At 41.6% G+C, this 22,196-nt stretch overlaps 1 protein-coding gene across 3 annotated transcripts in view; it reads left to right on the top strand.

Annotated features, from left to right (window-relative positions):
• The window catches only part of LOC106581932 (calcitonin gene-related peptide type 1 receptor), a 58,802-nt gene that overhangs the window by 20,018 nt on the left and 16,588 nt on the right, over positions 1 to 22,196 (top strand). Inside the window, exons 1-3 of one of the 3 annotated variants that reach the window (XM_014164441.2) lie at positions 7,929 to 8,058; positions 8,227 to 8,333; positions 9,600 to 9,753. In XM_014164441.2, coding sequence (XP_014019916.1) covers positions 8,259 to 8,333; positions 9,600 to 9,753 — 229 coding nt within the window. In that variant the 5' untranslated portion in view covers positions 7,929 to 8,058; positions 8,227 to 8,258. Of the gene's footprint in view, positions 1 to 7,928; positions 8,059 to 8,223; positions 8,334 to 9,599; positions 9,754 to 22,196 lie in introns of those variants that run through there. The other 2 variants (XM_014164440.2, XM_014164439.2) reach the window with 2 other exon arrangements.

Here is a 22,196-nt window from a genome sequence, read left to right on the forward strand (position 1 = left end):
GACTTGTCTCGGCCATGAGCATATTTGAGCTACGGTTTGAAAAATTAAGTGGCCGTACTTCAGATGGAGCACCAGCCATAGTTGGCTTGAAAAAGGGGTTAACTGCATTACTGAAAAAAGAAATGAGTTGTCTCAGTCTTGATCCAAGTGATTTAACTGTATGCAACTGCATCATACTTCAAGAAAGTCTGTGTGCACGGTCCCTGAAGCCGAACAACGTAATGGCAACTGTAGTGTCGACCATCAATTTTATCAAAAGCAAAGGGCTGAGCAACTGCCAATTTCTGGAGCTATTGAGTGATCTTGAATCGGAGTATGGTGATCTGGTTTACCACTGTGAGGTGCCATGGTTGAGCAGTGACTGAAGGATGAAGTAAAACAATTCATGGAGATGAAGGGGAAACCTGTCGCGGAACTGAGTGATGACAAGTGGATGTGTGATTTGGCCTTCATGGTGGACATAATTAAGTATCTGTCTGATACTTGGCCAAACCAGCTTCTTAGATCAAACGTGAAATCGTTCGAAGCGAAATTAAAGCTGTGGCAAGTCCAACTAGAAAGGGGTAACACAGTGCATTTTCCTACTCTGCAAGGACAAGAGCCTGAAATTACGTCGGAATATGCCGGTAAGTGTGGAAAGCTCGCGAAGGCATTTTGTGAGCGGTTTAAGGATGTGAAAAGTAAACAACTGGAGTTGAACATATTTGCAGCCCCGTTTATCGTCGAACCAGCGGATGTGCCGGATGGCCTACAACACGAAGTCATTGAGCTGCATAACAATGACGGGTTCAAAGCCAGGTACAACAACCTCCCTCTCCTTGAGTTCTACAAAATGTACGTTAGCAATGAGCATTTTTCTGTTCTGAGGAGACATGCACTTAAATTTGCATCTGTGTTCGGGACGACCTACTGCTGTGAGCAGTTCTTTTCCAAACTGACTCTTGCAAAGACTTGATTCCGCTCAAGACTGACTGGAACCTGGGAAAACCTGGAAAACCAGCTGCGAGTTGCGTCATCTTCACAGCCAGCTGACATCAAACACCTCGTCAAAAATAAGCAGTTTCAGTCATCGCATTAGAGGTGAGATTCAACAAGTAATCATAAAAACAACAACAACATAATTGCCAATACTAATATTTATTGAAATTAGACTAGCACTTTTCTAAATACTCAAGGACACAAGAAACATCATACAAGTCATATATAAACTGAAAAACTACTGTCAGTGATTAAAGTCACATTAAAACATTAATAAAGCAGAAAATAGCCTAATATGGCTCCCAAATGAATTTATAAATATCTAAATGGTCCTTGATGGCAAAAAGGTTCCCCACCCCTGCTTTGTGAATAAAATTTCAAAAGTTGGATATCCCACTCTGGCTGAATTCCAATAGGATTTACACATCACTTTGCAAGCCATTATAGTGTGAGTTTCATGCCTGAAAACTAGGCCCCCAAAATAAGGCCTAATTAAATACTTGTTTTATTGTTATTTAATTTTAAAGATGACATATTAGTTTAAGATCACACTTGGTGAAGGACACAGGACTGAAAATTGACCAACGCAACAACCATGTCTCTTTCACTAACAAATACAGTCATGGGGGGTAACTCTTCCATACCATCGAAAGTCAAGGCACTGGGAAAAATACAAATAAGGCTTTACACTAAGCAGTGTGTTAATTTAACACTGAGAAGTGTGGACCCGTATAGATACTGGACCAGTGTTAAATTTAACACTCGAGCATTTACTGTTTATCACTTGATGGTTTAATTTCAGAGACACAAATAATCATGTTTTATTTGCAAAATGCTATATATCCACCTCACATTCAGAGAAATAAGTAGTACTGCTAGATTTTCCACAGTCAAATGTAACAAATAACTAGATTATTAATAAATACCTCTATTATTTATCAATATTTTTAAAATGTTTTAAAAAAATTACTTAATACAGTGTAATGAGATCTGTATGTAAAACATAGTCATTTAACATTTTAGTCATTTAGCAGATGCTCTAATCCAGAGCGATTTACAGTAAGTGCATTCATCTTAAAATAGCTAGGTGAGACACCCACATATCACAGTCAAATAATCAGGATTTGAACATTCTATTATGCGTAGCAATGGATACACTAAAATCTATTAATAAAAAATCTGAGAACAGTAATATTTTACAAACACATGAAGGTACCCATAACCAATCATTTCTGATAAAGAAAATAGACAAATGTGAAAAATTGGTGGACCTAGCCTGGTCCCGCTTCAAATTACATTCAACTCATAAATGCTTCATAAAGCCTCCGTAAGAGCTACATAAATGTGTTACAATGCATCTGTGACCATATGTCATGCTCTATAAAGGGTTCATAAATGTGGAGTAACTGTGTGACATAACCACCATTGTCAAATGTGACATAACCCACTATGTCAAATATGACATAAACCTGTTCTTTATAAAGGGTGGCATATGCACCGCTTAATAAAGGCTTTAGAAATCATATTAAATTGAGGCTTCACAAAGCATTTATAACCCTGTTATGCATCTTGGTAGAGCATTGCAACACCAGGATGGTGGGATAACACCAGTCACTTTGGATAAATTGTACACATTCCATTACTCTAAACCCTTTCTAAGATGGCCCAACCTCTTTCCCTCATGGGTGCCCAGCCAATATTGGACCTGACCTCAACTTGACCCAAAATGCTGTGCTGCAGGATGACATACTCTCAAGTGCAATCATGCACAGCCAAAAAAACGTTGGTAGGGCCCTTTAAAATCAGTATGTTTTGGGGGGGCCTAATTGTGTGCAAGAGTGTGCAAAGCTGTCATCAAGGCAAAGGGTGGCTACTCTTGATTTTTGGTTACTACATGATTCCATATTGTCTTATTTCATTATTTCTACAATGTAGAAAATAGTAAAAAAAAAAATAAGAAAAACCCTGAAATGAGTAGGTGTGTCCAAACTTTTGACTGATACTGTATGTGTTATGAATGACCAAAGATATCTGACTTTAAAGTAAGTACAGTGTCATGTGATATAAAGTATTTATGGATGTGTTATGAATGACCGAAGGTGTCTCAATTCAAAGAAAGTATTACAGGACGTGAATAAATTGGTTAAAAACTGTCTGCTGATTTATGAATGTTCTCATGATCCACATATTACTGTAGGGTGTGAGAGGTATTTAGATGGATTGATGGACCTGCAACGCGCGCGCGCGCGTGTGTGTGTGTGTGCGTGTGTGCGTGCGTGCGTGCGTGCGTGCGTGCGTGCGTGTGTGTGTGCGTGTGTGTGTGCGTGTGTGTGTGTGTGTGTGTGTGTGTGTGTGTGTGTGTGTGTCAGAGCTGAGATGATTTGGAGTAGTCCAACCTGAGACTACCGCACCATGTAATGTATACCCTTTCTGTTCTCATACTGGAGACCAGGGCTTGATTACAACCTGTTACAATGGTGCCAACATTTTGTGGCTGACCTTTCAGTGGTGGAGTGAGTGAATATGACTGGGCCCAGCATCCCATGGTATGGCTTGTTATGTCAAAGACCTGACTGGGCCCAGCACCCTGCGGTATGGCTAGTTATATTGTTGTGTCAAAGACCTGACTGGGCCCAGCACCCTGCGGTATGGCTAGTTATATTGTTGTGTCAAAGACCTGACTGGGCCCAGCACCCTGCGGTATGGCTAGTTATATTGTTGTGTCAAAGACCTGACTGGGCCCAGCACCCTGCGGTATGGCTAGTTATATTGTTGTGTCAAAGACCTGACTGGGCCCAGCCACTTTCAATTTCCTGATGTTGGGGACTTTCATCAAGGTAATTGGTGCCTGGTGTAATGTGACTAACATGACTTCTCTTTAGAGCAGGGGTGGGCATCACAGTTTTGCCTCAGTCCCAGCTAACACACCTCTCCAATAATCACCTAATCATGATCTTCAGGTTAGAATGCAATTTGATTAATCAGCTGTGTTTGCTAGGGATGGAGAAAAAGTGTGACACCAATCAGGCCCTCGAGGACTGGAGTTGCCCACCCTTACTTTAGAGCCTATGTCATCTTGTAGCACAACATGTCACCATTTATAAAGCACATGTTTATGTCATATTCAACATAGTGGGTTATGTCACATTTGACATTGGTGATTATGTCACACAGGTATGGCACATTTATGAACGCTTTAAAAAGCATGACATATGGTTGTAGATGCTTTGTAACACATGTATGTAATGCTTAGGAAGGCATTATGAAGACTTTCTGTAAGCCTTTATAAGCTGAAAGTCATTTAAAGTGGGACCAAAAGGGTCATCATTCTAAATTGGTGCCAAATGTATCCCTCTTGTCAATCTCAAACAGTCCTTTGAATGTCTTACAAAGGGATATATTGTTAGAATTGTTGGAGTCCGGGTTGGGAGGTTGGGGGGATGTGGGGGGAATGGGATGGGGAGTTGGGGGTGTAGGCCTACCTCTTTTTGTTTATTTTTCTTTACATACCAATTTTATTATTACAAAATCATGTTTGATTAATATGATAGTTTCTCTGTATGTATGTCTTACTTTAGTTTTTATTTTGAGTGGCGGCTAACGGGTACATGTTATATAAAATGAAAATATGAGTTGAAATTGATATTGTAAAACCCCCAACAATAAAAAAAATCATGGTCATTCATCTTGAAAACATACGACAACTGAATATTTATTTAGAATGTCCAACAATGATTTAATCCTCCAAATGGCTTTTGCAGATTATTGTCTTTGACATAAAGCTAAGCATTTCACTCTTGGTGTCTTAAGCTGGTTTGCTGATTAGATAACATGTTTCTGCAAACCTCTCAGTCTATACCCCAGCGGGCATTTTTGCCAAGTTTTACCCTCAGAGATGTGTATCATGAAGTAGCACTGCATATCTGAATCTAATCCAAGTAAACCATGGATGCATTCTGTAACCTCAGATTGAGTTCAGTGTGTCAAATCGGAGGGCCTGTTGTCCGGACCTCTGGCAGTCTCTATGGGGGTGCCACAGGGTTCAATTCCTGGGTCGACCATTTTCTCTGTATATATCAATGATGTTGCTCTTGCTGCTGGTGATTCTCTGATCCACCTCTACGCAGACGACGCCATTCTGTATACATCTGGCCCTTCTTTGGACACTGCTAACAAACCTCCAAACGAGTTCAACGCCATGCAACACTCCTTCCGTGGCCTCCAACTGCTTTTAAATGCTAGCAAAAATAAGTGCATGCTTCAACCAATTACTGCCTGCACCCTCCCACCCGACTAGCATCACTACTCTGGACGGTTTTGACTTAGAATATGTGGACAACGACAAATACCTAGGTGTCTGGTTAGACTGTAATCTCTCCTTCCAGACTCACATTAAGCATCTCCAATACAAAATTCAATCTAGAATCGGCTTCCTATTTCACAACAAAGCCTCCTTCACTCATGCTGCCAAACATTCCCTCGTAAAACTGACTATCCTACAGATCCTTAACTTCGGCGATGTCATTTACAAAATTGCCTCCAACACTCTACTCAGCAAACTGGATGTAGTCTATCACAGTGCCATCCATTTTGTCACCAAAGCCCCATATACTACCCACCACTGCGACCTGTATGCTCTCGTTGGCTGGCCCTCACTTCATGTTCATCGCCAAACCCACTGGCTCCAGGTCAACTTTTAGTCTTTGCTCGGTAAAGCCTCGCATTATCTCAGCTCACTGGTCACCATAGCAACACAACCCGTAGCACGTGCTCCAGCAGGTATATTTCACTGGTCATCCCCAAAGCCAACACTTCCTTTGGCCGCCTTTCCTTCCAGTTCTCTGCTGCCAATGACAAGAACGAATTACAAAAATCACTGAAGCTGGAGTCTTATATCTCCCTCTCTCACTTTCAGCATCACCTGTCAGAGCAGCTTACCAATCACTGTACCGGTACACAGCCAATCTGTAGATAGCACACCCAACTACCTCATCCCCATATTATTACTTACCCTCTTGCTCTTTTGCACCCCAGAATCTCTACTTGCACATCATCATCTGCACATCTATCATTTCAGTGTTAATTCTGAATTGTAATTATTTTGCCTCTATGGCCTATTTATTGCCTTACCTCCCTACTCTTCTACATTTGCACACCCTGTACATAGATTTTTGTATTGTGTTATTGACTGTACGTTTGTTTATGTTTAACTCTGTGTTGTTGTTTTTGTCACACTGCTTTGCTTTATCTTGGCCAGGTCGCAGTTGTAAATGGGACCTTGTTCTCAACTGGCCTACCTGGTTAAATAAAGGTGAAATAAAATCAATAAATTAAACATCTGTAATGTATGTTTTATATTATCATTGGACAGATCCATCCTTGGCTCTAGTCTCAGTTTGTAAAAGGTTGGAGTCAGCCCTTCCAATACAGCTGGGGGATTTGGCACAGAGGACCATTAGTGTGTGACAGTGCAGCTGATAGTTTCCTGTCTGTTTCCAATTTGCACTTAGGCATATTTTTTTACAATCCCAGTTCCAGCATTTCCCTGGTGTAATGGCGTTTTAATTCCTAGCAGACTTGGGAGGTGGGCATCCATTCCCCTGGCTTGGATTTAGGTTCTCTAGAATAGTAGATAGCGCAGCTCAGGATAAAGTGAAGTTTCCCATGACCATGTTTGTTAGGCTTTGAATCGGAAGTAGGCCTTGATATATTTTTGTTGTGAATTCTTTATAAAAATGATTTTCTTTCTGTGCACACCGAGTCTATTGAGCATCGTATTGTGAACAAAGACATTGAATTGTTTGCTGGATGTTCTTGAATACAAACAGCAGTTCTTGAATACAAACAGCAATTTTCTCTCAGTTATATTTCCTATTATACTGGGTCAATTGCATTACAGTTTAGTAAAATTAGCCATGCAACTTGAAGTAGAAAAATGTCCTACTCCTATAGGCCATTAATGGTATTTCTGCTCATTTAACCCTACCACTCAAGTATAGCACATCTCCCTTCCCATAGCACTTGAGGCTAAACAGACATATTTAGCTAACATATTGTGATATAACAGTTGTATACACAATGGTCACTCTTCCCTACTGTTTCACTAGAAAAGTCTGTTTCCGGCTAACAGCTAGCAACATTACTGCAAGGTTCAGCCAATGCATCATACAGAACTCTGACTCTGCAAACATATCTGTACATCTATGTCTTGTTAATCGGATGGATTATTAGTGCTAGATGGGCTCCCCTCGGGTCTATGCATTAGACTCTGAATCCAGCGCAGACGTTTGCACAGACATTTCTTCCTGGCACCCACACTTGGTTAAGATTGAAATTCCCTCATCTTTTGTTTGACCCGAGGGGCATGTGAACGTTTGAATTTTGTCTCTTAAACTATGCACCAGCCATGCTGCAACCTCAAAGCATTACCATGCAACTTTTAATATAGTCTTTTGTGGCCCTGACAAGGCCCAATTCTACAACACTTACATTAAGTGTGCAGTACGTAGGATGTCCGGTCCAAACAACGTGTCAGGGCGACGCGCCTAGATGCTGATTGATATAGCATCCAAGACGCTGTGTTCTGATCCACCTGACAAAGCATCGTGTCTGCATTGTGTCTGCATTGGGAATTGCGTTGGGAATTGCATTGGGAATTTCAAAATGTAATTAATATGCAAATGATCTATGTGAATTTCAAAATACAAATAGAGTAACATAAAGACTTTTCTCAAAGATTGTTTGGAGTAGTAAATGCATTTTACTGTTTATATATTTACAATATACAAAAACATCAGGACTACATCAAGAGGAGCAAATGGCAGTTGTACAAGAAATACGCCTCCGAGTCTGTAACGTCTGAACATATTACAGATCAGGTGTTTCTTCACTCTCCCCAGTCTCCTCTGGTCATCCTCCGGGATTGTGTTGACCTCGCTACTATCCACACTGGCCAATTTGAACTGAACTGGAGTGCAGGTGCATGCTCTGTTGCCATAAATACTGGTGATGGCACAGCACAGCCCACAGCTGCACTAAGGAGCCGATGTGATGTCCGTGGTTGGAAATAATCTCATGAAGGTGCTCATTCGATTGCATTGGATTTAGGTAGAGAGCAGCAAATGGGTGTGCATCTTCATATGGGAGGGAATGAGTGATGAAAGAGGGATGGAGATGGAGGGATGATGTTGATTGCTGTAGTGAGAAAATGTGGATCTGTATTTGAATGGGCTTTTTTCCTCTTAGCAGCTCGATAGCCATTAAAGAGTGGATCGTCTGACATGCCGAAAAAGAAGATGGACGGTTTCGGCTGGTGTTGGATGGTCATCTGTCTCCTGCTGTGCACTCCCACTGATGTAAGAATTGACTCTCTTTACTCTCTCTTTTTCTTTCTCTCTGTGTCTGTCTGTGTTTCTGTCGCTTTCTCTGTCCCTCACACACACACACACACACACATACGCACGCACACACATATGTGCAGGGCCATATAAGCACAGAGAAATGCTCTTTTCATGTCTACTGTCTCATTAGTGGGTTCATATCGTATAAGATAAATAAAGGTGAAAAAAAGATATATAAAAAAAATAAGATACTGTGTATGTTTACATTTCTAAAAGGCATGCTCAGTAATAGAACGCCACCGTTTGTTGGGAACATCAATTGGTGTTTGTATCTTTTTTTAAATCTAGTGAATTCTCTATGCAGAAAATCTCTAACTTTGGTGAACATTTATATTGATGAATATTCAATAAAGTGCATGTGAGATTGGCAAGGGGTCAATATGATGGCATATAGGTCCAGACACTGGTAGGTAAACATGCATTAACTTGTTCATTGAATCTTGTCACTATTGTCCCCATCAATTTATCCCTCTCTGGGGGACTGATCTGTTCAAAAAAAGAGCAGGACAAACTTAAAATCATTGAATACAAAGCAGTGTATCCTGCTTTTGCGTCCAGTGATCACCTAATGATTCAGCAATAGGATTTTGTTGATCTGCCCACCCAGTACACCCACAATTTTGTTATTTTGGCATGACATTTTGTTAAGACTTGCAATTTAACATTGCCCCATAGTATTTGGGTTCACATTGGGTGGTTTGACATGTCTTTGTACACCATTGACTTTGTTTAATTTTCCATGGAGCTCATATGGATTTAAAGGGAGTCGCTCTGCTCTACATTACTGCCTCTTCCTGTGTCCTAAATGAGGATATGGTGACTGAGCGTTTTAATCGGTCCCCCGTGGAGTTCAAATATAGAACTCAGACACAACCCTGGGTGTAGACACATTTTAAAAATATACTGTTGTTTAGCTATTTGCTTACAGCCAAATGAGTCAATAAACTAATGATGGAGATGACAATCTATATACAATCCAGTTAATTTAGCTTAAGATGACTTCTATCAAATATGAATGAGGCCTTTTTTATTTTGTGATTAGCAAAAATGTTAAATGAATGTTTATTAATTTCACTTAAGCTTTGCATTTATATGATTCATATTATTTTCTGCTATTAACTTGATACTGTTCCCTTGGATATTCTATATTTATTCTGTCATGTGATGCCATGTGATGTTATGTGTTATGTTATGTAATGCACTGGGTTCTCTTACTTGTAGATCTTTGTTGTGGCTAGCCCAGAGGTGAACGAGACCCAGGAGCACGTAGTGGTGAATGTCTACCATGACACAGACGTCACCAGGAAAAAGATTGTGACCGCCCAGTTTGAGTGCTACCAGAAAATCATGAAGGATAACGACCACAACAAAATAGGTAAAATGATCAAAAATGCATTACCTGTGTTCAGGCACCACTGTCATTGGCATAGTGGGTCATGGTAAATTATTATTTGTGTGAGGGAAAGTGAGCGTCTGAATCCCAAATAGGGAAAAGTTGTCTTGTAGCAAAATTAGGTTGCTACATTGACATACTTATTTTTTCTTTACTGTAGAAAATCTGAAGATTGTACCACTCATTGTGAATGGCAACATCCTCAGCCGATTAGGTAGGATAACTTGATTATCGAGTGCTTGTGCTCATGTATGAGTTTGAATCCTAAGTGGGTTTGATTAATGTTACACAAGCACTCGAGCTGAGCAACTGATGTCCAACGAGGAGGTATTTGATAGGTAGAAAAAAAGTAGTCGATTGCTGACAAGCTTTGATAATCCCACCAGTCCTATTTGTATCCAGAGAATTAACGTTAGCCAATCGGCAGGTGAGGAGAGAAAAGGTGCTGAGGGACTAAGAGGAATGCCAATATATCAGTGCTGCAGTAATTTGGTGTCATTTACACAAGGGGCTTTAGTGAGCCTCTTATTTGGATGCTAATCCGCTAGCGTAGTGTCTGATTAGCTTTAGGCTTGAGCGATACACCATTTATACCGTATACCGGGGTATTTAAAGATACCGACTGTATGATTTTCAATACATTTTAATTTTATTTAACCTTTATTTAACTAGGCAAGTCAGTTAAGAACAAATTCTTATTTACAATGACGGCCTACCAAAAGGCAAAAAGCCTCATGCGTGGGTATAAAAAATATAAAAAAATAAATACAAATATAGGAAAAAACACACATCACGACAAGAGAAACACCACAACACTACATAAAGAGAGACATAAGACAACAACATAGCATGGCAGCAACACAAGAAAACACAGCATGGTAGCAACACAACATGACAACAACGTGGTAGAAACACAACATGGCAGCAGCACAACATGGTAGCAGCACAAAACATGGTACAAACATTGTTGGGCACAGACAACAGCACAAAGGGCAAGAAGGTAGAGACAACAATACATCACGCGAAGCAGACACAAATGTCAGTAAGAGTGTCCATGATTGAGTATTTGAATGAAGAGATCGAGATAAAACTGTCCAGTTTGAGTGTTTTTTGCAGCTCGTTCCAGTCGCTAGCTGCAGCAAACTGAAAAGAGGAGCGACCCAGGGATGTGTGTGCTTTGGGGACCTTTAACAGAATGTGACTGGCAGAACGGGTGTTGTATGTGGAGGATGAGGGCTGCAGTAGGTATCTCAGATAGAGGGGACTGAGGCCTAAGAGGGTTTTATGAATAAGCATCAACCAGTGGGTCTTGCGACGGGTATACAGAGAGGACCAGTTTACAGAGGAGTATAGAGTTCAGGGATGTGTCTTATAAGGAGCATTGGTGGCACATCTGATGGCCGAATGGTAAAAAACATCTAGCCGCTCGAGATCACCCTTACCTGCCGATCTACATTTAAAAAAAAACAAATATTATTTTTATTTCACTTTTATTTAACCAGGTAGGCTAGTTGAGAACAAGTTCTCATTTACAACTGCAACCTGGCCAAGATAAAGCAAAGCAGTGCGACACAAACAACAACACAGAGTTACACATGGAATAAACAAACATACAGTCAATAACACAATAGGTAAAAAAAAAAGTCTATATACAGTGTGCAAATGAGGTAAGATAAGGGAGGTAAGGCAATAAATAGGCCATAGTGGTGAAATAATTAGAATTTAGTAATTAAACACTGGAGTGATAGATGTGCAGAAGATGAATGTGCAAGTAGAGATACTGGGTTGCAAAGGAGCCACAATAAATAACACTATGGGGATGAGGTAGTTGGATAGGCTATTTACAGATGGGCTATGTACAGGTGCAGTGATCTGTGAGCTGCACTGACAGCTGGTGCTTAAAGTTAGTGAGGGAGATATGAGTCTCCAGCTTCAGTGATTTTTGCAATTCGTTCCAGTCATTGGCAGCAGAGAACTGGAAGGAAAGGTGGCCAAAGGAGGAATTGGCTTTGGGGGTGATCAGTGAAATATACCTGCTGGAGCATCCAATTTGCTGAGTAGAGTGTTGGAGGCAATTTTGTAAATGACGTCGCCGAAGTCAAGGATCGGTAGGATAGTCAGTTTTACGAGGGTATGTTTGGCAGCATGAGTGAAGGATGCTTTGTTGCGATTCTAGATTTAATTTTGGATTGGAGATGCTTAATGTGAGTCTGGAAGGACAGTTTACAGTCTAACCAGACACCTAGGTATTTATAGATGTCCACAAATTCTAAGTCAGAACCGTCCAGAATAGCTGGACGAGCGGGCAGGTGCTGGTAGCGATCGGTTGAAGAGCATGCATTTCGTTTTACTTGCATTTAAGAGCAGTTGGAGGCCACGGATGGAGAGTTGTATGGCATTGAAGCTTGTCTGGAGGTTAGTTAACACAGTGTCCAACGAAGGGCCAGAAGTATACAGAATGATATCGTCTGCGTAGAGGTGGATCAGAGAATCACCAGCAGCAAGAGCGACATCATTGATGTATACAGAGAAGAGAGTCGGCCCGAGAATTGAATCCTGTGGCACACCCATAGAGACTGCCAGAGGTCCGGACAACAGGCCCTCCGATTTGACACACTGAACTCTATCAGAGAAGTAGTTGGTAAACCAGGCGAGGCAATCATTTGAGAAACCAAGGCTGTCAAGTCTGCCAATAAGAATGTGGTGATTGACAGAGTCGAAAGCCTTGGCCAGGTCGATGAATACGGCTGCAGAGTAATGTCTCTTATTGATGGTGGTTATGATGTCGTTTAGGACCTTGAGCGTGGCTGAGGTGTACCCATGACCAGCTCGGAAACCAGATTGCATAGCGGAGAAGGTACAGTGGGATTCAAAATAGTCGGTGATCTGTTTGTTAACTTGGCTTTCGAAGACCTTAGAAAGGCAAGGTAGGATAGAGATAGGTCTGTAGCAGTTTGGGTCTAGAGTGTCTCCCCCTTTGAAGAGGGGGATGACCGCGGCAGCTTTCCAATCTTTGGGGATCTCAGACGATACGAAAGAGGGGTTGAACAGGCTAGTAATAGGAGTTGCAACAATTTCGGATGATAATTTTAGAAAGAGAGGGTCCAGATTGTCTAGCCCTGCTGATTTGTAGGATCCAGATTTGGCCGCCCTTTCAGAACATCAGCTATCTGGATTTGGGTGAAAGAGAAATGGGGGAGGCTTGGGCAAGTTGCTGTGGGGGGTGCAGGGCTGTTGACCAGGGTAGGGGTGGCCAGGTGGAAAGCATGGCCAGCCGTAGATAAATGCTTATTGAAATTGTCAATTATCGTGGCTTTATCGGTGGTGACAGTGTTTCCAAGCCTCAGTGCAGTGGGCAGCTGGGAGGAAGTGCTCTTATTCTCCATTGACTTTACAGTGTCCCAGAACTTTTTGTAGTTTACGTCTCCATAGTCTAGCATGGGTAGGATGGTCATCTGAATCAGGGTTAGTTTGGCAGCAGGGGTGAAAGAGGAGCGATTACAATAGAGGAAACTAAGTCTAGATTTAACCTTAGCCTGCAGCTTTGATATGTGCTGAGAGAAGGACAGTGTACCCTCTGGCCATACTCCCAAGTACTTGTATGAGGTGTTTACCTCAAGCTCTAAACCCTCAGAGGTAGTAATCACACCAGTGGGGAGAGGGGCATTCTTCTTACCAAACCACATGACCTTTGTTTTGGAGGTGTTCAGAACAAGGTTAAGGGCAGAGAAAACTTGTTGGACACTAAGCAAGCTTTGTTGTAGAGTGTTTAACACAACATCCGGGGAGGGGTCAGTTGAGTATATTATATCTTTCTCAGGGCTCCAGCTATGCATCTGGTTTGCTAACTTGCTAGCTAAGTGGCTAGATGTCAAGATTAACAGCAGAGACATTCAAGCTCCTCCTGATCAAGGTCCCTTGTGCAGTGGTGTAAAGTACTTAAGTAAAAATAATTTGAAGTACTATTTAAGTAGTGTTTTGGGGTATCTGTACTTTACTTTACTAAAAAAAAATGTTTTACAACTTTTACTTCTACTTCACTACATTCCTAAAGAAAATAATCTAAATTTTACTCCATACATTTTCCCTGACACCTGAAAGTACTCGTTACATTTTGAATACTGAGTAGGACAGGAAAATGTTTCAATTCACACACGTATCAAGAGAATACGTGGTCATCCCTACTGCCTCTGATCTGGCGGACTCACTAAACACAAATGCATAATTTGTAGATTATGTCTGAGTGTTGGAGTGTGCCCCTGGATATCCTTAAATTTGAAAAACATTAAAATGGTGCCGTCAGCTTTGCTTAATACAAGGAATTTGAAGTGATTTATACTTTCTTTTACTTTTGATACTGAAGTAAATGTTGGCAATTACATCTACTTTTGATACTTAAGTATATTTAGAACCAAATATTTTTTTACTTTTACTGAAGTAGTATTTTACATGGGTGAATTTAACTTTTACTTGAGTAACTTTCTATTAAGGTATCAATACTTTTACACAAGTATCACAATTGTGTACTTTTTCCACTACTGCCCTGGGGCCGAAATTATATATATTTTTAAAATAGTTTGCCTTGTGTGCACTTCCGGTAATACCGTATACCCCGGTATAGTACAGAAATGGTATGACGGTATGAACATCTGGATACTGCCCAATCCTAATTAGCATTCAGTTACACCAGCAATCAGCTAGGGGATGTTTGCTTGGAGTCTTGGCAAATTAGCAATCCTATCACACTTATAATCAGTATTTCATTTTAGGGTAACCCTACAGGTGTAATACCAAAACTTTTTAAAGACTCTAAACATACTTAACTGACTATTTCAACCAAAACATTTGGAGATATTTGGGGAAGTATATTTGCCACTTTTCTTTTTTCAATAATGCTTTTAACTTTAGTGTTATATGTATTTATTAAAGTGTTTGTGTGGGTGGCTGCTACAGTAGGGAGGTATGACAAATTTCCTTCAGTAGAAGGCCCAATCTTTGACAGGGAAATGTTTTCTAAAATAAGTCTCCCCATCAAGAGCAACGTCTAGCTCTTCCATTATTTCAAGCGTTATTGTCACCACATGCCAGGGGATTGTGAATTTCAATCCGAAGCTTTAAAACCCACATCCCACCCTGTTGTCAAAAACAAAGTCTGAAACTCCTGACTATTAGATAAAAGTGAAGAAAAGTAAATAGTGAGACAAGCAGGGATAAAAAAAAATCAAATTCAAACCCAAGAAAGGGCATTTGTCACGTCTTGACCATAGAAAGCTGTTATTTTCTATGGTAGAGTAGGTCAGGGCGTGACAGGGGGGTTTTCTAGTTTAGTTTTTCTATGTTGTGATGTTCTAGTTTTGTGTTTGTTTGGGATGATCTCCAATTAGAGGCAGCTGGTCATCGTTGTCTCTAATTGGAGATCATACTTAAGTAGGTGTTTTTCCCAAAGAGATTGATTTTGAGTTAGTGTATGTTTCACCTCTGCGTCACGGTTTGTTGTTTTTGTTATTTAGTTATGTGTATGTATTGCTTAGTTTCACAGTGAAAATAAAATGTGGAACGACACACACGCTGCACTTTGGTCCGCTCCTTCCTACGACAACCGTGACAGCATTTGTATTCCTTTCTGAATCAATGTTGTTTCCTAAGATTGATTTTAGTCAACTAGACTTTTTGGTGGATGGGAGACAGAATCAGGAAGCAATTCTATATTTAGAAATCAGTCTGATGTGAGATGTTTCATTATCTGGGTTTTCCACAGTAATATCTCATTGCCACCATACAATTAGGGGCTTAGTCAGGCTTAGTCAGAATCAAAAGTTGTTCATTCATTAGTTTTGTACATAACAAACTGATAAGTAGACAAAAAACAAAGACATTAGCAACAAGATATTTCAGAAGGTGTCTCCAATAACTTCTGTATGTAATGTCAACAAACAACATACAGTGCCTTGAGAAAGTTTTCATATACTCGTATACAGCCTGAATTCAAAATGTATTAAATATATTTGTTGTGTCGCCCATCTACACACAATAGCCCATAATGAAAAAGTGAAAATGTATTTTTTTTCAAATGTTTGCAAATGTATTGAAAATGAAATACAGAAATATCTCAAATATTCACACCACTGAGTCAATACTTTGTAGCAGTCCTTTGGCAGTGATTACAGCTGTGAGTCTCTAAGAGCTTCCCACACCTGGATTGTGCAACATTTGCCCATTATTCTTTTCAAAATTCTTCAAGCTCTGTCAAATTGGTTGTTGATCATTGCTTGACAACCATTTTGAAGTTTTTTTTTCAAGCAGATTTAAGTCAAAACTGTAAATTTGGCATTGTGTTTTTGCTGAAAGGTGAATTAATCTCACAGTCTCTGGTGGAAAGTAGACTGAACCAGGTTTTCCTCTAGGATTTTCCCTGTGCTTATCTCCATTCCATGTATTTTTTATCATGAAAATCTCCCCAGTCCTTAATGATTACAAGCATACCCATAACATGAGGCAGCCAACACTAATCTTGAAAATATGGAGAGTGGTACTCAGTAATGTGTTGTATTGGATTTGCCCAAAAAATAACACAATTAGGTTATTATTGTGGAGTAACTACAATATTGTTGATCCATCATCAGTTTGCTCCTGTAACAGTCATTAAACTGTAATTGTTTTAAAGTCACCATTGGGTGGTTTCCTTCCTCTCCGGGAACTGAGTTTGAAAGGATGCCTGTATCTTTGTAGTGACTGGGAGTATTGATACACCATCCAAAGTGTAATTAATAACTTCACCATGCTCAAAGGGGATTTACTGTATATTTTTTATTTTTACCCATCCAATAGGTTCCCTTCTTTACGATGCGTTGGAAAATCTCCCTGGTGTTTGTGGTTAAATCTATGTTTGAAATTCACTGAGAGACTGAGAGACCTTAAAATCAAATCAAATTGTATTAGTCACATGCGCCGAATACAACAGGTGAAACAGTGAAATACTTACTTACGAGCCCCTAACCAACAATGCAGTTTAAAAAAAAATACGGTTAACAATAAGAAATAAAAGTAACAAGTAATTAAAGAGCAGCAGTAAAATAACAACAGCGAGACTATATACTGTAACAGGGGGGTACCGGTTCAGAGTCAATGTGCGGAGAGGTTAGTTGAGGTAATATGTACATGTAGGTAGAGTAATTAAAGTGAATATGGTAACAACAGAGAGTAGCAGCAGTGTAAAACAAGGGGGGGGGGGCAATACAAATAGTCTGGGTAGCCATTTGATTAGATGTTCAGGAGTCTTCTGGCTTGGGGGTGGAAGCTGCTTAGAAGCCTCTTGGACCTAGACTTGGCGCTCCGTTATCGCTTGTCATGCGGTTGCAGAGAGAACAGTCTATGACTAGGGTGGCTGGAGTATTTGACAATTTGTAGGGCCTTCCTCTGACACCGCCTGGTATAGAGGTCCTGGATGGCAGGAAGCTTGGCCCCAGTGATGTAGTGGGCCGTTTGCACTACCCTCTGTAGCGCCTTGCGGTCGGAGGCCGAGCAATTTCCATACCAGGCAGTGATGCAACCAGTCAGGATGCTCTCGATGGTGCAGCTGTAGAACCTTTTGAGGAACCATGCCAAATCTTTTCAGTCTCCTGAGGGGGAATAGGTTTTGTCGTGCCCGTTGAGGGAGAGGTTGTTGTCCTGGCACCACACGGCCAGGTCTCTGACCACCTCCTCGTCGTTGTCTGTGATCACTGTTGTGTCATCAGCAAACTTGATGATGGTGTTGTAGTCGTGCCTGGCCGTGCAGTCATGAGTGAACATGGAGTACAGGAGGAGACTGAGCACGCACCCCTGAGGGGCCCCTGTGTTGAGGATCAGCATGGCGGATGTGTTGTTACCTTTCCTTACCACCTGGGGGCGGCCTGTCAGGAAGTCCAGGATCCAGTTGCAGAGGGAGGTGTTTAGTCTCAGGGTCCTTAGCTTATTGATGAGCTTTGAGGACACTGTTGTGTTGAACGCTGAGCTATAGTCAATGAATAGCATTCTCACATAGGTGTTCCTTTTGTCCAGGTGGGAAAGGGCTGTGTGGAATGCAATAAAGGTTGCATCATCTGTGGATCTGTTGGGGCGGTTTGCAAATTGGAAATTGGAGTGGGTCTAGGGTTTCTGGGATAATGGTGTTGATGTGAGCCATGAGCAGCCTTCCAAAGCACTTCATGGCTACAGACGTGAGTGCTATGGGTCGGTAGTCATTTAAGTAGTTCTTAGGCACAAGCACTATGGTGGTCTGCTAAAAACATGTTGGGATTACAAACTCGGACAGGGAAAGGTTGAAAATGTCAGTGAAAACACTTGCCAGTTGGTCAGCGCATGCTCGCAGTACACGTCCTGGTAATCCGTCTGGCCCCGCGGCCTTGTGAATGTTGTGAATGTTGACTTGTGTCACTGGGCTGCTCTCGGCTGTGCTTCACTTTGTAGTCTGTAATGGTTTGCAAGCCCTGCCACATCCGACGAGCGTCAGAGCCAGTGAGTACGATTCGATCTTAGTCCTGTATTGACGCTTTGCCTGTTTGGTGGTTCGTCTGTGGGCATAGCGCGATTTCTTATAAGCTTCCGGGTTAGAGTCCCGCTCTAATACATAGTCCGCCGCCACTTGTCTTACCAGACGCCACTGTTCTATCCTGCCTGTACAGCATATAACCAGCCAGCAACATGTTGATAGTGTCGTCGTTCAGCCACGACTCTGTGAAGATATCACAGTTTTGAATGTCCCGTTGGTAGTTTAATCTTGCGCATAGGTCATCTATTTTATTCTCCAAAGATTTCACGTTTGCTAGCAGAATGGAAAGAAGTGGAGGTTTATTCGATTGCCTACGAATTCTCAGAAGGCAGCCCGCCCTCTGGCCCCTTTTTCTCCTCATCCTCTTCAAGCAAATCACGGGGATCTGGGCCTGTTCCCGAGAAAGCAGTATATCATTTGCGTTGGGCTTGTCAGACTCGCAGTCCTGATGTCCAGAAGTTCTTTTCGGTCATAAGAGACGGTAACGGCAACATTATGTACAAAATAAATCAAAAATAAGTTACAAACAATGCAAATAAACGAACAAAAAACATAATCGGTTGCGGACACGTAAAACGTCAGCCTTTTTCTCCGGCGCCATTGTTGACCTTACAGATAATTGTATGTGTGGGATATAGAGATGAGGCAGTCATGAAAAAAATCATGTTAAATACTATTATTGCACACAGATTCAGTCCATGCAACTTATTATCAAATTTTCAAATCAAATGTATTTTTTATATAGCCCTTCGTACATCAGCTGATATCTCAAAGTGCTGTACAGAAACCCAGCCTAAAACCCCAAACAGCAAGCAAAGCATGTGAAAGAAGCACGGTGGCTAGGAAAAACTCCCTAGGAAAAACTCCCTAGAAAGGCCAAAAACCTAGGAAGAAACCTAGAGAGGAACCAGGCTATGAGGGGTGGCCAGTCCTCTTCTGGCTGTGCAGGGTGGATATTATAACAGAACATGATCAAGATGTTAAAATGTTAAAATGTTCATAAATGACCAGCATGGTCAAATAATAATAATCATAGTAGTTGTCGAGGGTGCAACAAGCACGTCCGGTGAACAGGTCAGGGTTCCATAGCCGCAGGCAGAACAGTTGAAACTGGAGCAGCAGCACGGCCAGGTGGACTGGGAACAGCAAGGAGTCATCATACCAGGTAGTCCTGAGGAATGGTCCTAGGGCTCAGGTCCTCCGAGAGAAAGACAGAAAGAGAGAAAGAGAGAATTAGAGAGAGCATATTTAAATTCACACAGGACACCGGATAAGACAAGAGAAATACTCCAGATGTAACAGACTGACCCTAGCCCCCGACACATAAACTACTGCAGCATAAATACTGGAGGCTGAGACAGGAGGGATCAGAAGACACTGTGGCCCCATCCGATGATACCCCCGGACAGGGCCAAACAGGCAGGATATAACCCCACCCACTTTGCCAAAGCACAGCCCCTACACCACTAGAGGGATGTCTCCAACCACCAACTTACCGTCCTAAGACAAGGCCGAGTATAGCCCACAACTATCTCCGCCATGGCACAACCCAAGGGGGGGCGCCAACCCAGACAGTAAGACCACGTCAGTGACTCAACCCACTCAAGTGACGCACCCCTCCCATGGACGGCATGGAAGAACACCAGTAAGCCAGTGACTCAGCCCCTGTAAAAGGGTTAGAGGCAGAGAATTCCAGTGGAAAGAGGGGAACCAGCAAGGCAGAGACAGCAAGGGCGGTTCGTTGCTCCAGCCTTTCCGTTCACCTTCACACTCCTGGGCCAGACTATTCTTAATCATAGGACCTACTGAAGAGATAAGTCTTCAGTAAAGACTTAAAGGTTGAGACTGAGTCTGCGTCTCTCACATTGGTAGGCAGACCATTCCATAAAAATGGAGCTCTATAGGAGAAAGCCCTACCTCCAGCCGTTTGCTTAGAAATTCTAGGGACAATTAGGAGGCCTGCGTCTTGTGACCGTAGCGTACGTGTAGGTATGTACGGCAGGACCAAATCGGAAGGATAGGTAGGAGCAAGCCCATGTAATGCTTTGTAGGTTAGCAGTAAAACCTTGAAATCAGCCCTTGCCTTAACAGGAAGCCAGTGTAGGGAGGCTAGCACTGGAGTAATATGATCAAATTTTTTGGTTCTAGTCAGGATTCTAGCAGCGGTATTTAGCACTAACTGAAGTTTATTTAGTGCTTTATCTGGGTAGCCGGAAAGTAGAGCATTGCAGTAGTCCAGCCTAGAAGTAACAAAAGCATGGATTAATTTTTCTGCGTCATTTTTGGACAGAAAGTTTCTGATTTTTGCAATGTTACGTAGATGGAAAAAAGCTGTCCTTGAAACAGTCTTGATATGTTCTTCAAAAGAGAGATCAGGGTCCAGAGTAACGCCGAGGTCCTTCACAGTTTTATTTGAGACGACTGTACAACCATCCAGATTAACTGTCAGATTCAACAGAAGATCTCTTTGTTTCTTGGGACCTAGAACAAGCATCTCTGTTTTGTCCGAGTTTAAAAGTAGAAAGTTTGCAGCCATCCACTTCTTTATGTCTGAAACACAGGCTTCTAGCGAGGGCAATTTTGGGGCTTCACCATGTTTCATTGAAATGTACAGCTGTGTGTCGTCCGCATAGCAGTGAAATTTAACATTATGTTTTCGAATGACATCCCCAAGAGGTAAAATATATAGTGAAAACAATAGTGGTGCTAAAACGGAACCTTGAGGAACACCGAAATTTACAGTTGATTTGTCAGAGGACAAACCATTCACAGAGACAAACTGATATCTTTCCGACAGATAAGATCTAAACCAGGCCAGAACTTGTCCATGTAGACCAATTTGGGTTTCCAATCTCTCCAAAAGAATGTGGTGATCGATGGTATCAAAAGCGGCACTAAGATCTAGGAGCACGAGGACAGATGCAGAGCCTCGGTCTGACGTCATTAAAAGGTCATTTACCACCTTCACAAGTGCAGTCTCAGTGCTATGATGGGGTCTAAAACCAGACTGAAGCGTTTCGTATACATTGTTTGTCTTCAGGAAGGCAGTGAGTTGCTGTGCAACAGCTTTTTCTAAAAATTTTGAGAGGAATGGAAGATTCGATATAGGCCGATAGTTTTTTATAATTTCTGGATCAAGATTCGGCTTTTTCAAGAGAGGCTTTATTACTGCCACTTTTAGTGAGCTTGGTACACATCCGGTGGATAGAGAGCCGTTTATTATGTTCAACATAGGAGGGCCAAGCACAGGAAGCAGCTCTTTCAGTAGTTTAGTTGGAATAGGGTCCAGTATGCAGCTTGAGGGTTTGGAGGCCATGATTATTTTCATCATTGTGTCAAGAGATATAGTACTAAAACACTTTAGTATCTCCCTTGATCCTAGGTCCTGGCAGAGTTGTGTAGACTCAGGACAATGGAGCTTTGGAGGAATACCCAGATTTAAAGAGGAGTCTGTAATTTGCTTTCTAATGATCATGATATTTTCCTCAAAGAAGTTCATAAATTTATTACTGCTGAAGTGAAAGCCATCCTCCATTTGCGAAGGCTGCTTTTTAGTTAGCTTTGCGACAGTATCAAAAATAAATTTCGGATTGTTCTTATTTTCCTCAATTAAGTTGGAAAAATAGGATGATCGAGCAGCAGTGAGGGCTCTTCGATACTGCACGGTACTGTCTTTCCAAGCTAGTCGGAAGACTTCCAGTTTGGTGTGGCGCCATTTCCGTTCCAATTTTCTGGAAGCTTGCTTCAGAGCTCGTGTATTTTCTGTATACCAGGGAGCTAGTTTCTTATGACAGATGTTTTTAGTTTTTAGGGGTGCAACTGCATCTAGGGTATTGCGCAAGGTTAAATTGAGTTCCTCGGTTAGGTGGTTAACTGATTTTTGTCCTCTGACGTC

Source organism: Salmo salar, chromosome ssa21, assembly GCF_905237065.1.
Source record: "Salmo salar chromosome ssa21, Ssal_v3.1, whole genome shotgun sequence".
Classification (NCBI taxonomy): domain Eukaryota; kingdom Metazoa; phylum Chordata; class Actinopteri; order Salmoniformes; family Salmonidae; genus Salmo; species Salmo salar.